Raw genomic sequence first — 14,595 nt, forward strand, 5'->3', positions numbered from 1 at the left:
CACTGAGGAGTAGTCATTAAAACCATCTTCTGCTGATTTTCCTTAATACTCTGACTGAGGCAGCTGAGGCAGAACATTTCCTACTGTAAAAGAAAACAAGAACACTGACGCACTTCGTTTAGAATAGACCCAGTGACAGCCAATACATTGGTAGTGATCCATACATGAGTGTTTCAACTTAAGAACGTGCACCGACTTCTACATCACATGCCTCATGCTTGCCTCATGCTTGTCAAAGTGCAATCAACCTTGATAATACCCAGCAGATGTTGGGGAGTGCATAGGGAGCGCTTGGACAGTACAGTATCGAAATATAGATTAGTCATCAGTCAGAGAAGCTTCAGTCAGAGTCTATTTTTGTGCCTCAGGGCACTACCTGCTCTGCCTCTTAATGACTGAGACTGGAGAGCAGAGGGAATAAGACTAAGGACTTAAGAAAAGCCCTGATGTGCAAACACAGAGGAAACGGCTTTGATTACAGGCCAATTCCCATGGTCAAGTTCTCCTGTGACAGATTGAGTTCCAAGTTCATCCTACGCTGTATATGGGTAACAGTGAAATATAACATTTAGCTAGATATCTCTTATTCATAATACATACAGGTTCTCATTGAGACTAAAGTTTCATTTACTAAATACAATGGAGTGATCTATGTTTGGTTTACTCCATTGATTATCTCAGTTACTATCTGTTACATAGCCTGAAAATAAATAAGATAATCCAATATAGATGGATGAAATGGAGTTAATGCTCCCATGGCATTTGTATCACATTACACAAACCGGAGAAGACATACCACAACATATTATATATTATTATTATTCCCAATATTAAAACAGAATATATGGAGCAAATACAGAAAGTATACATGGATGTTGTATCTGCCTATCATTAGCAAATAAAAAGAGAGAATTCATCATGAGGTTACGATGATTTCAAACTGAAATTTTGGCTAGGTTATAGATATTTCATTTAATAACCATATCTTGGTGGCTTTAGATGGCTTTAATTACTAAAAATGACACTGTGGAAGCAAAGGTCAGCTAAAGAGATGCTTTATTGTTGAGGCCACAATCTAGTGTAAGTCCCAAATCCATAATGAAGCAAAGCATCTTCAACAAATCCAGACATGACAATGAATCAACAGTCTTCAGAGGGGCTTAGGTCAAAGTTTAGATCAGTGGTCTCCAGCTATGTGCCATTGAGAGCCATTTGTAGGCAGGTTTTCATTCCAAACAAACACTAAACCAGCTGATTTCACTGATTAGCCACAGAGGGGGGGAATTAATCAGTGAAATCAGCTGGTGTAGTTTGTAATGAAAACCTGCATACACAAAGCTCTTGATGGAACATGGTTGGAGCTCACTGCTTTACATGGTTCCTCACAATTATGATCACCCTCCAAAAATGCCATTGATACAGAAATTCCTCCATGGTTGCTATACTATTTTAGGAAGTTTCAAACACTGTACCAGTTTCATCACCAGCTGTGGATGCTGAAATCAATCTCATGAACATCTAAGCCCTTGCCCACATCAAAAGGTCTAGAATGATAGCCATGAAACATCCGTCAATAAGTGCCACTCAACACACACTGCCAATTCCAAGTGGGCAAGTGTGTGCAGGCTGCAGAGAGGTTCGAATCAGAGACAAAACAGAAATCAGTTTCTCTTTTGGTGCTGCTGAATGAGCTGACCTGCAGTCGCACATCCAATTACAACTTAGGTAATATCTCAAATTCCACACGTCCTTTTATGAATAAGGAACTGTAAGCAATGCAATAGTGGGTGTAGTGCCTGTTTTTTAGCTCATTCACTGTCCAGTGGAGTCTTCCTGGCATGGCGGGGGCAGTGGTGAACTGCTTCTAGCCGCATTTCCCTCTTTCTTCAGGGTCTTCAGGCACTTGTCAAGTCTTTTGATGCACAGTGTCACGTCTTCTCGAGTGATGCCCATGGCTGAGGCAGCATTGAGGTAGGGACAGGGGTAGGCCTCCGAGTGGGACATAAAGCCGCGGAATGTGTGTCCGCTTATGGTCTGCTCCTTGCCCAGGGGTATTACCCTAGAAACAAAAACAAGGATGATTTAGCACAGCAGTGAGCAATTATTTATCATGGTGGGCATTTAGTGCAGTGGTGAGCAATTATTTATCATGGGCAACATCAAGAATTAATAATTTTTACAAGTATGGTCTGGCTGAAGGTTAGGCTATTCATATTCATACACAGCCTTTCAGATAGATGTACTTAAAATAGTTGGCAAACAATCAAATACTATTATTAAAATAATTAGATTTTTAGGGAGAGCAGAGAAACAATTTGTAATGCTATGCACTTAGGATAAAATCAAGGCAGTAGCCTACTCACTCAATCAGAAGAGATTTTCTGATGGGCTTGAAGCAATAACATCTTGTGAGTCAGCAGGGGGTTCAGACACACTTCTGATCTTGCTATGTGCATTTAGCTTCATGCACTTTACTAAATGAAATATTGTAAAACTAAGCATTTACAAGCACTTACAAACTACTATTTTACTTAAAAATGGAATGCTCCATTTATTCTTTATACATTGGGTAAAGGTACAATCCAACTTAGGATGCAGCCCCTTCGCCAACATCTCTCTCCCTCTGTAACCATCTACCATCACAGTTATGGACAACTGTAGGACAAAAACAAAACACAAGTTCCTACAAGTAATTCTCAGTGAGTGTGCCTTGACAATTACACAGGAATGTTATTTCACTGTAAATATTATGTGGTCTGAAGATGAAAGCTTTATGACTGAATTTTGTTGTGCCACATCTTGCTCAGGTGTGATCTTGTATATCACCAACAGCTTTTCTTTGACAACACAGATTTCCCATGAGGAAGATTCAGGTGCTATTGACATTACTAACAGTATTGGAAATTGCTCTACAAGATAGGGGATGGCAATTAAGGCTACATTCACCAAGATTGGAATGCGGACCATGTAGAATCAACCACGATACAATTGCGTCAAATATGGACGTAATTTTGTGGCAAGTCTGCATGGATCGCATTTCATGAGTCTGCCGGACCGGCAAATTACGTCCATATTCGATGTTGATTCTACATAGTCCTCATTCCAATCGTAGTGAATGCGGTTTTAAAATACAATATCATTATCAAGTTACAGTGAGCAGTAGCATAGGACATTCCTTACAGGAAGAGTATATCTTGCAAGTCAACTATTGCTAGTTGTTGTCTCTACAGTGTTATAGCCTTATTCAGCAACGCACATCTCTTTGCAAACTCTTGCTGATTTATCAAAAAGCAGAGCTGAGAGACATGAGGCACTGCGGCATTATCTGTGAACACGTTGCAGCCTTGAGTCTAAAGCAATCCTCTTCAAAAGACACCCAGTATTATTCTGATATATCTGAAAGCTCATATTAATACTACTCCCATTCAGAGATGGATGTTAAAGTGAAACACTGGTCTACTGTCTACTGTCTTACCGGCTGGAGTTGGTTTCAAAGTGAGAAACTCTGCAATATTGTAACAACACCCATGCCTCTGAAGTTTGGCAAAGGTGCGTCACTGTCAGCACAGTTTAGACTCACTTTAATGTAAAATCAATTACTGGCTAGCTTTTGAGCCTATGTGTGTGTGTGAGGGAGGCCATTATGGGAGTGAAATGCATTATAATGAGCTGTACGGCTTCTGTTAATCTGTTTTGCTGAATGAGAGAATAGCTTATCACTGATCCAAAAAAGGACAGCTACATTTTTAGGTGGATGGTTTTACACAGTCTGTCATCAGAGCAGTTATGACCCCACAAAGTAGGGGTCCCAACTGGAGGCTATTCTTTTGATGCATTTATAATGAAATTAAGCCACGAGTGCATTTAAATCTGAACAAAACAAAACAATCATAACAGAATGACGCAAATGAATCATTCATTGTGTTATTAAAATATTTACACTGTCTCCCATGCTTGGTCAAAAACTATTGGTGGAAAAAGGAAAAACAAATGACAAAAGCAACCCCGCCTGCAGCCCATTATGTATTTATGCTGCACTGAGTGACTGAGGGAGAAGGCAACAATGAGGAATTGACAAATACTCCTCCCTACTGCGAAGAGGAATACTACCAATGGGAGCGAGAACATGTCAGTCAAACCTTGCGTCAAAGTTTGTGTTTGTTGTCCCAGTGGAAACAACATTGCTCTATGTGGACTTGGCATAGTCGGGTGGATCGTAATGGAATCGTCCTCTTAAATTAGGAGATGGCCCTGATAGGATGAACAGTCTAATCATCTAAAGTGGCTTCCGCTCTTCCTTATTCAGCAGATCCATCTGATAGCTATAACCACTGGTTTTGTTTGACACCGCCGAGTTCATTCCCTTGTTTTTAGAGGACGCAGACAAACTCATTCTTGACTTTTGAGACACACCTTTGAGTCTTTATCTCTGCTCTAGCTGTGTGTACTCACCCCCATCTCTCTATCCCACTCCCCGAGTTTCTCCCAACACACACACATACATACATACATACACAAATACACGCCACACCTTTGTCCTTTGTCTCGCCCCATTTCTGAACCCCTCTACTCCTCCCCCTCTTGTTTTCCCTCTCTTTCCATCTCCAGGCAGATTGTGGTCATGCCCTGCGGAAGTGCGTGGGTTCCTACCTGGCTCCCGACACTTGCCGGGTGAACAACATGGAGCCCAGCTGAGTCACTGCCTTGTCACTCTCGGCCTGGAGACGATCCAGAGACATGGCTGGAGGAGAGAGGTGCCACACCCATCCACCCAACACACACACACACACATTATGAGTTAAATCTGCATGAAAAATCCCCTAGAGTGAGGACAACATCAACTCCCAAGAATAGACTGCCACCACAATCTTCACGTTTAATACATAACGCTCACTTTATTGTTTAAAACTGACATTTCGACATTGTGTCTTTGTCAAAGCATTATGAGTTAACTAAATATCCAAGACTTAGAGAGATGCGGTAAATAAAGAGTCTGAAGGTTCCCTAAACATTACAAAAAGGAGACATATAGCTGAAAAAAAGACAACTATTAACATGCGGTCACAAAATGTGCAGGGCCTTGTGCCGTGGGCTTATGCAGGGAGCATATACAAGTGCAGTACGCAGACTTGTGTAACACCAGGATTGCATCCAGTGCATTGAGCTTACCCAGTGAAATGGGGTTATGAGGGGTGTGAAGCAATTTCTCCCCGTGTGCCGAGGCCAGACTCTTCAGCTCCTGAGCCAGGTACGAATAAATCTCCTTCAGGCCATGCAGACACAGAGAAGAGGCATGGAGAGAAAGAAATAGAGGGAGTGGGCCACAGAAAAGAACTATAAATAGTGGCACAATGCTCGCTTCACGCACTGCCACAGCCTTATTTTAGCAGCAGCAGCCTCAGTTTATTGCTAATCAAGCAGATCTGCCCACAAGCATGCCGTCCCATCCCCCAACTCCTCCCTCCCTCCCTCTCCTCCCTGCCTGCCTGCCTTTCCCTCCAAGCTTCAGTACAGTAGCTCCCCTGACTAAGCTAGAATTATCAAGCAGTGCGTCCTCTTCCTCTCCAGTTCTGGTCAGGATCTTTGCTCACATCACACATCCACCTCTGGGATCAATTAGAAAGACAGGAGAGGAGGAACGCAGGCTTTTAGCCTGAGATTTTAACTTACAGTAAATTTTGCAGAAGTGCTGACAATATGTGTATGGTTTGGAGTCCCTGCAGAATATACAAAGGAGTGGTGGAAGATTGAAGTGGGTGAAGGGGTTCTGACACTTGCAAATGTTAGGAGAACGGGAAGGGGAGGAGTTGCATAACAAGAAAAAATGCTGTGGTTTTTGTTGATGGCTATGTAGCTGTTTCTAGGCTGTAAGTTCTCCAGTGCAGCACCACCACGCATTAACGGGCTATTCTCTGGAACAGAGGGTGGGTATCTGCTGACTCATACTTTGCTTGAAAACATCAAGCAGGAAAATATTTTCTCTGTCATGAGTCAAAAACAAATAGCCTTTCGATGATGTCAAGTGTCCCTAAATGTCCCTTGTTCTCTACTAACAATGGAGTACTATATTATTCCTGGAGGAGTGGGAGGAGGGGTGGTAGTGGTGGAGAGTGAGTGCATGGCCACGACACTGCAGACAATAAGTGAGTGTGTGTGTATGTGTGTGTGTGTGTATAATGACTAAATCCTATGCTTACCGGGGACTATGAAACACCAAAGCACACACCAACTACTGCCATCCTTATACCAGGGACCCAGTTATTTTCAGGACCCAGACATTTTCTAATATGATTGATATAATATGCTGTGAATGTATAGCCTCTGGCTTACATCAGGTTTATGAATCTCAACAGATAAAATGACAAGGGCTTCCAAAACCAAATGAATATTGCCCATGAAAAAAAAAGCAGCCATATCTGCGGTCTGAATTATTCAAAGCCGTTGACTCCAGGGGGGGATGTGAGGAAATCACTCAGTTCTGCAGACACTATGGCAAACTGGTCCAGTACATTAATTATGCATAATCTGGACCAACAGAAATCAATAAGCCTTGACGGCATCAGGTCATGTGAGAGGCCAGAGGAATTTCCTAGACGTATTTCCTTGCAATGGAGTGGGTTTTAAGCTAAAAGCATTCTGGTATTGTATGCCATCCCGTAAGAAATGTCATTTTTAGATACCAGTGAGTCACTTTACACGGTGTACAATTTGGAATTAGACAACGCATGCTCAAAGGATTTCATTAATGGAACACATCGGGAAAACACTGCAAGATGTAATCTATTTTAAGTAATTTCTGTAAATTCCCCACCTCCACCATCTTAAGATCAAACAAATCAAAAGCAATTTAACTGAAGATAGACAGTGATTTATGTACAAAAGGTTTACATGCATCTTTTGTGTTTTCAATCGTCTCAGCCAAAGCTTTAGTATTTCTGCATCCTCCGAAGGTGTGCGCATCAAGAGATAGTGATATGGTACATCAGGTCCAAGGTGTAAGAATGGTGCAGTGCATACCATCTGAAGAGGAGGATGCTGCATTGTTAGCAGCTCTGCTTTTGAGTGGGGAGCCACCAGGGGATATTTTTTGAAACTCCTGGATCAATTTTATCTCGCTATGCCTTCCTCCTCCCTCTACAAAACGCACAGCTCACTAAAGTCTACAGGCTCACTCTACAGTCAGAATGCAGTCAGAATGCAGGTGAAGGCAGAGAGCTACACACACACGCAGTCATACCATGTGATCTACTGTATGCAAGTGAATATAACTTATGTAAGCTATTCTTTGCCATCGTCGAGGGCCAGTAGTTGAAACAGGCACAGCGCACATGTAACAAATTCAGTGTGGCTCTATGCAAACAGCAGTTTTCTTAGGCACAGCCCCTAAAAAAGACTGACATTTACATGGTGTCCTTATGCCAAGCCCGGTTATTCCTGTTATACCTACTGAGAACAACCAGCAGATTTCATACCAACCCTACCAATGTCTGTAACTACTACATTAGGCTTACTAATATGTGTGTGTGTGTGTGTGTGTGTGCGTGTGTGTGTGCGCACGCTCACCTTTCTTTCTGACAGGAGTTTCTTATAGCCACTGGCTCCCAGGGTGAGAAGGGTGATGAGGACATCAAGGGAGGGTGAGGCCGATGCTCGACCTGGACACAGTGGGCAAAACACACTCTGCCAATTACTGTGGAGGTCCAAACAGTGACTTTGTTACGTGGCTAAATAAACAAGACATGGTTGGAATTATAGGCATAAACATCAATTCATTAAGTTCACCGAGTGAGACAAAACTCTTTATGTAAAAATTTTAGGTAAAAAATAAATAATTTCCCATTTCCTAAAAAAGAAGCTATATCATAATACCGTGTTGACTTTCACTTGCTGCATCGTCTTCAAGAAGAATTTAATGAAGAAATGGTGAAAAAAAAGACAACAGCAGCATCATTAATACTAACCTGGGTACATTTTGCTTATCTCCTGTATGAAGGACTCATCAAAACCAGCTATTATGGCGCCACCTACTGGAACCATAAAGTTCTTGTCCAAGCTCTGTACGAAGGCATCAATTCTTCCAACACGAGCTCCCTGACAGAAGACAGTTCAATAAAGAGTTCAATAAAGAGTTAGGCCCATCACAGTATCTGTCAGCAATGAGCAAACTACAAACAAACATTTTAAATGAGGTGATAGTGACAGTGAAGACATTTAGAAATGTTCATTTATAGTCAGTCATTTTTTCTTGAGAAATAGAGTCAGTGTCATGTAAAACAAACTGAGTAAAAAGCCAGTAAAAAGCCAACACTTTTCAGAATGTGTAACCTTTCTATACTGTCATACAAAAAACATAACCTAATGACATTTCTTTACCATACATTTTTATGTTGCAATGTAAAATCAATTGGAATTCTGTGTGGATAATTGTCAGCATGCTGAGATTTGTGTTAAGGCATTTGTACCACAATTCAAATGCAAGTATATGACTGAGTCAAGTATGCAAAATTAATGTTTCATAGGAAGATGGGTTGGGCATTAGTGGTACCAACCTGTTGTATAAGGTGCATGCACTTGGATGACTGTACACCGTAGGCATTGTTAACAATGTGGGGGATGTTATATTTGGCACACACAGTGGCCAACTCCTCTAGTCTGCAAGACAAGACACGATACCAGACTTATTTTCAGAAATGCTAGATACCTGCCTAATTTCATTGTTCCTTCCTTTTGAGTGCGCTCTTGGTCCCAGGGGAGGTAGGGAGGGATAAGGGGTGGGTACTATGCGGGGTTATGTTTGTGCGAGTTCAGTATGTTTGTTCATGTGTGTATATGTTTATATAAATGTAAAACTCTTTAAATAAAGTTAGGAAAAAAAAAAAAAGAAATGCTAGATACATCCATGTCCTGGGACAAATTAACTAGTTACATCTGTTTCTAATCACACCATGGTTTGTTAGACATTTCATTAAAGCCTTATGCTGCTGAGCCACAAGTATACATTATTCACAACAGTTTAAATATCATCACTACTCGCTATACTGATGGTTGTGACAGTATTTGAGGACTCCAAGTCCACAGAGATACAGCTCACACGCTGTCTAACGCTTTGTTCACATCTTTATGCATCGCTGGGCTGACAGAGACCAGAAGCCGTTCATTCCCATGGAGAATGACTGCCGGACAGTGACAGATTAGCACCTCTCTGCCACTGTCAGCTCCACTAGCCAATAGACAACAGATACTTTGGATTTTTCTGCAGCGAAGTGTCCACATAGCCAGAAGGAGAAGATGAATGTTGGCACTGGTTTTATTGTAACACCTCTAAATATTTAACAACATCTCTATTTAATAAATAAATGAACAGAAGATTATTATTGACTACCATCTTCAGAATGAAAATTTTCAAAATGGCTGATAGTGACATTTAATTTTTCAAGAAACATTCTTGTTGCAAAATGTGTCATGGGTGTTTTCCATTCAGATTCAGATTGCGACAGAGCGGGTGCATTGTTCTGATGTTCTGGGGGTTGGAGACTGTGTTGAGGATGACGGCACAAAAAAACAAGGCACAAAGTGATGAACAAAGCATAAGTTTTGTTCCAGAATAGATATCCACCATTTGAAAAAAAGTAACTCCTAGGTAACTTAAGTTAAGGTTTAGAGATATTCAACGATGAACTTCAGGTAATACTTTTTAAATAACATTTTGGAAAATTAACTATTGATGTGTTCAGTTCTCTCACAGAGTGGAAGTAGCGCCTAAGCCATAGCTGTGGAGGAATAGGCTAAAATCCTTCCTTCTGGACCAACTCTTGTGGCCTCTGGTAAATCAAAATATCAAATCTTATGTGGAAACTTTTTTGCATTTTTAAGAGGCCCTACCTACCTGTCAGGGACCCGCGGGGCGAAGCAGGACGTAGTTGAATGAACACACAGGATGTTCTCTGCTCCAAGCTCCTCAATCTTGCGCTCAACTGCCTCCAAGTCCGTCCGCAACTCGTCTCCCTCTAGAACATTCTCCACCACCACAGGTTCAAAGCCTAATCACAGATGAATAAAACAGCCAGATATGAGTCAGACAGAGCTATGGCCCTCGAGTGTGAGCGTGTGTGCGTCTGTGAGAGAGAAATGAAGAATAAATAGGTGTGTAGAAAGGTCAAAAACCTTAAAAACAAATTATATTAGTGCTAATGATCAGTGTGAAATTAATGACTGGGAAGAGAACTGAGTAATGAATAGGAATTGTCAATTATCATGGAAGTTAGATAAGAGGCTAGTCTGTGTCCCAAGCCAACCTCTAAGCCATGACACATATGTATTTGTTAAGGACTTGCACTAACATTGGTTCCAGCAGCAGTAGCTCCACGTTGCCTTTTAAACAGCGATGGGTATTGAAAACAATATCTAACTGATTTTTCATATGCGTTTTATGGCTCTAATAAGGTATTGAAAGGTTAAATTTTGCATTCTTAGAATGAGATATCAGGTTTCCTACTAGCCTATGGGTATTTTTATGGATTAAAGGATATTTTAAAAAGCACTGTTTCAGAATTGGCAGGGAATTTTGAGTATCAAAAACATGTTTTGATATTGCAATAATTCCCACTGATACCCCAGCTCTTTGTCTTGACTATCAGTAGAAAAAACTACTGCCGCATTTCAAACACCAGTCTAGCTCAGCTGGATCCCTGTGCATAGGATGTAAGGGTGACTGGGGAAACAGCCTGGGATGAACAGTAAATTCATGTTATCACCTGCGGTGATCATGGCCTTGAAACAGGACTTCTGGTCGATGCGGGGCCAAATGATGAAGCGAGCCTTGGGCCTCCGGTGACGAAGGGTCAGGAAGCACAGAGTCAAGCTCATTCCTGTTGCCATAGGAACTACAAAGCAGCTAGCCACACTCCGCACCCCTGTTATGCATGACAAACACAACATTCTTATATTTTTTTCCATCTAGTCAAGGACTATATTTTGTTCAACTCAAATAGCTACAATTAAAAAAAGAAAGCAGGATGCCTTCATGTGATTGATACTATTTGATTGTCTTTGGAGACATCAGCTAAAGAAGGCTGCATATATGTACACACCTGAGAGCTTTAAAATGTCCAACACAACTGAGTTGGTCAGTTTGTTAAGCAGACTGGATCCTGCTGCTTTGGGTTGAATAGCAGCGATGTCACCTGACCGACCTATGCCATGGATCAACCTACATGACAATGCACAGGTCCTTATTAGAACAGCCAAATGTCACACTTGAAACATCTTTGTAAACTGTATGAAAGGCACAAAACGAATATTTTATTGCTCACTGGTCAGAAATTTTAAAGCAGAACTTCTAAATACTGGTTAGTAATCTGTTAAGAAGCTGGTAAAATAGAAAACCTGCCAGCCACGGCATGAATTTACTACAATTTGGCTGCTGGTTGAATAAGAAACTTACATTTTTAATAGGATACATCAGCATGCAGACGAACCCTATTCTAGCAGGATAAAGTTAACGTTAAACTTCATGAACCTGTAATGTCGTCTAGCCACAAGGCTGGATGCCACTCGGCCTTCCCTCTCTCCTACACCACAGTTGCCGAGGAAGTTATTGCTGTCCATCACAGCCAGCTCGTTCAGGAAGAGCTCGACGGTGCTCTCGCTCCATCCTTCCTCCGGACACTTGCCCTGCAGCGTACAGAGGGAGAAGTGTGAATGTGTGTGTGTGTACACCGTGACAGTGTCAAGCTGGAGTCAGGCTGCCGATGTTACCTGTTCCAGTAACTGTCTGACGAGCTGCTCGTGGCTGCGGCGTGCCTGGGAGCCCTGTCTGATGTAGGAGGGTGACACGATCTTCTCACTCAGGGTGAAGTTTTCACTGTTCATCTCTGTAAAGGCTGTCAAAGACATGACACCGTGTTAACATCAGGTGACATCTCTCACATCCTAATGGCACAAAAGGCTCATGCACCAGACCCTCATGTTGCTCTGGGTTTAGCCACTTAAAGGACTCTATTGCATTTGTATTTATATTGCTGTGGCTTCTCTGCTAGCCAGCTAGAAAGCTTATATCTAACATTAGCTACCACCAAAGAGGTAACTACATACTCTGTGGTTGTCCACCTGCTCCTCCAGTTTACATGGCCTAGTCTTAGTAGCAAAGCAAGTTGCAACCAAGAATAACACACACCAACGAGTACGTTAACGTAGTTTACGCCAACAGTAACGTTAATTACAGGCACAGGAGTGTGTGAAACATACAAGTAGTTGTCAACATGTAGAGGCGGTTGCTGAACTGTAACAGTATGTTTGTTTACCTTGGTAGCAAGCTTGCTAGCTGCCCTGCTAAGCTAAACCAACGCCTTCACTCACAGAAACAAGCCGAATAACCTCGACAGGACTGTTTTTATCGCCGTATCGTCTTACCGTATGCCTTTCCTGTGATATTCCACGCGTTTTCCAAGTAAAATTGAACTTTCACCAGGCATGGGGGCGGAGCAGAGAGGAGGAAGGGGCTGTGAGCTCTCACTCTGACCCTACTTCCGGGTACGGCAAACATCATCGTCAAGCGCGGCGGGGAAATAGGTTGCAATTGAAAACTTGCGGCATATGGGTTTCTGTCTGTGGAAAACATCTGAGGTTTATTTGCACCGAATTGCACCCAAACTATTGTTAACATCTTGCTCGAGCTGAGCGGCCTCAGTTAGTCACTGCTATTTGTATTTACTTGTATCTAGAGTCCGATGCAAAACCTTGAAGGAAATCTTGGCCACATATTATGCATCCAGAAGCATATGGGCTTATGATATGCCTTTGGGCGCTGTTCTCCATGGCCATAGCACATGCAGACCAAATAGCAGAATAACAGTGATATAAGGTCCAAACAAACCTAATAGGCAATATTGGTCTGCATATCACTTATTTTGAAGTTTGGTCTGAATTAGAGGCAGCACGGGCACTCCCAACAGGGCTCGCACATGTTTCCTTTCTCAGAAGTAGATTTTAGCAATTAAATATGTATTTTTTTTTTTGAGGGTCTAATTTTCACACGTTTATTTGTAGGCTACTCAAAGAAGGAGCCATTGCAATAGAACCCATTTCTGATCAGCCGCTCCTTGCCACATGGGGTCAAGATTTCCTCCAAGGTTTTGCATTGGTAGTGTGCGGATTCAAGATGCAACCAAAATAGGTCTACAGGTGAGTAGCAGCGACACCTTGAGGATGTTCCATGGTTTACATCCAGAGCCAAGACGCCTATGTTTCTGAACTGAATAGTTTTTGAGAGAACTTTATTAGCTGTGTAGCCTACAAGATCAATCACTATCTTAACAGCTATGCAGGAGAGTGTCTGCATGAGGGTTACCGCCCTCTTCTGCAGCCTGGAAGGTGGGCCAGGTGTTTTACCATTGAGTAACTCCTCTTCTTCAAACATATACAATCTTTGATGGGGGATCGCTCAAAGAGAACAAGGTCGCTTTACGTCACGCGATCACGTGACCTAGGCATGTGCCCTGTCTAAGGTGCCCAACAGTCTCGAGAAAACCCTGAACCACTACTGAAATGATGAAGTAGGCCTAAGATGTTGCTTCATAAGGATGAGCCAATAAACTTATTATTCATTGCTCATTTTGAAAGTATTAACGAGGCGCAATAAATAAAAAGCCAATACTATCATGATTCATTAATTCATATTAAAGTTTTATTAAAGAGAAGGCTATTGGTGCATCATAGTAGACACTACATTTAACTTTTCTATCATCATATGTTGGTGTTTTAAACATTTTCCCCGGTAAAAGAAAATAAATGCAAATAGACGTAGGCTATATCACAGATTTATGGGGCCAGTTGCATAAAGATAGACCTAGTCTTAGACTTAAATGTGACCGTAAGTCAAACTTGCTATAGACACTTATATTTACCCGTTCCTACAACTTCTTGATTGTTGTAGATCTCTAATGTGTTGTTCTTCAGGTCTTTCCAAAAAACAGAGATTTGCCGTCTTTTATGAAACAGCTTCAGTATTTAAACGTCCCACTCACAGTTAGGCCGACTCGTTGCCATAACAACAAAGTTCTTAACTCAAGATTAGCCAGGGGGAAGGTGGCTATCTTTCCTACCTCAAAATAAGTCAGTCGTAATAATATATAATATTTAAGTAACAGACAGTCTTAATTAGCCTAGTCCAACCTGAGAATCTGAGACCAGTCTCTTAAACTAGCTTTATGCAACTGGCCCATGATTGTTTTCCAAATAGCCTAGGCCTATATATATTTTTAAAAGTGTCTAATCCCTTTGCAAAGAGCACAGGAAGAAAATCAATATTTTTTTTTTTGGTGTTATAAATACAAAAAAGTGACTGTATAGGCTACTGATTAATTGGCTTATATTTATATTTCGGGAAACTATGTGTTTTATTGATTAAATGCTTTTGGAATTAATACACACTCAATGGCATTTAAATGTGTACATCCACATTTTCTTAATATGATAGAAACCCTACGTGAGACAATTACACAAACAGGTGACCCATTTCAGCTCTCAAATGTATTAACATGATATGAGGTATAAAATGAAAAGAAAATATATATAAGCCCATAGCTACATGACAGA

General features: G+C 41.4%; 1 protein-coding gene across 2 annotated transcripts; it reads right to left on the reverse strand.

Annotated features, from left to right (window-relative positions):
• Positions 1-827: 827 nt before the first annotated feature.
• Positions 828-12,502, reverse strand: sepsecs (Sep (O-phosphoserine) tRNA:Sec (selenocysteine) tRNA synthase). Of its 2 annotated transcripts, XM_071926569.2 has the most exons (12): positions 12,412-12,502; positions 11,758-11,882; positions 11,519-11,673; positions 11,091-11,209; positions 10,755-10,913; positions 9,887-10,040; positions 8,550-8,652; positions 7,962-8,091; positions 7,564-7,655; positions 5,170-5,263; positions 4,651-4,741; positions 828-2,059 (listed from the first exon to the last, which is right to left on the reverse strand). In XM_071926569.2, exons 2-12 carry the CDS (start codon positions 11,869-11,871, stop codon positions 1,813-1,815), a joined length of 1,458 nt encoding a protein of 485 aa, XP_071782670.1. In that variant the 5' UTR covers positions 11,872-11,882; positions 12,412-12,502; the 3' UTR covers positions 828-1,812. The 2 variants fall into 2 exon arrangements, with proteins under 2 accessions (XP_071782670.1, XP_071782671.1); XM_071926570.2 differs by lacking the exons at positions 4,651-4,741; positions 5,170-5,263.
• Positions 12,503-14,595: the final 2,093 nt, after the last annotated feature.

This window comes from Centroberyx gerrardi, chromosome 23 (assembly GCF_048128805.1).
Source record: "Centroberyx gerrardi isolate f3 chromosome 23, fCenGer3.hap1.cur.20231027, whole genome shotgun sequence".
NCBI lineage: Eukaryota > Metazoa > Chordata > Actinopteri > Beryciformes > Berycidae > Centroberyx > Centroberyx gerrardi.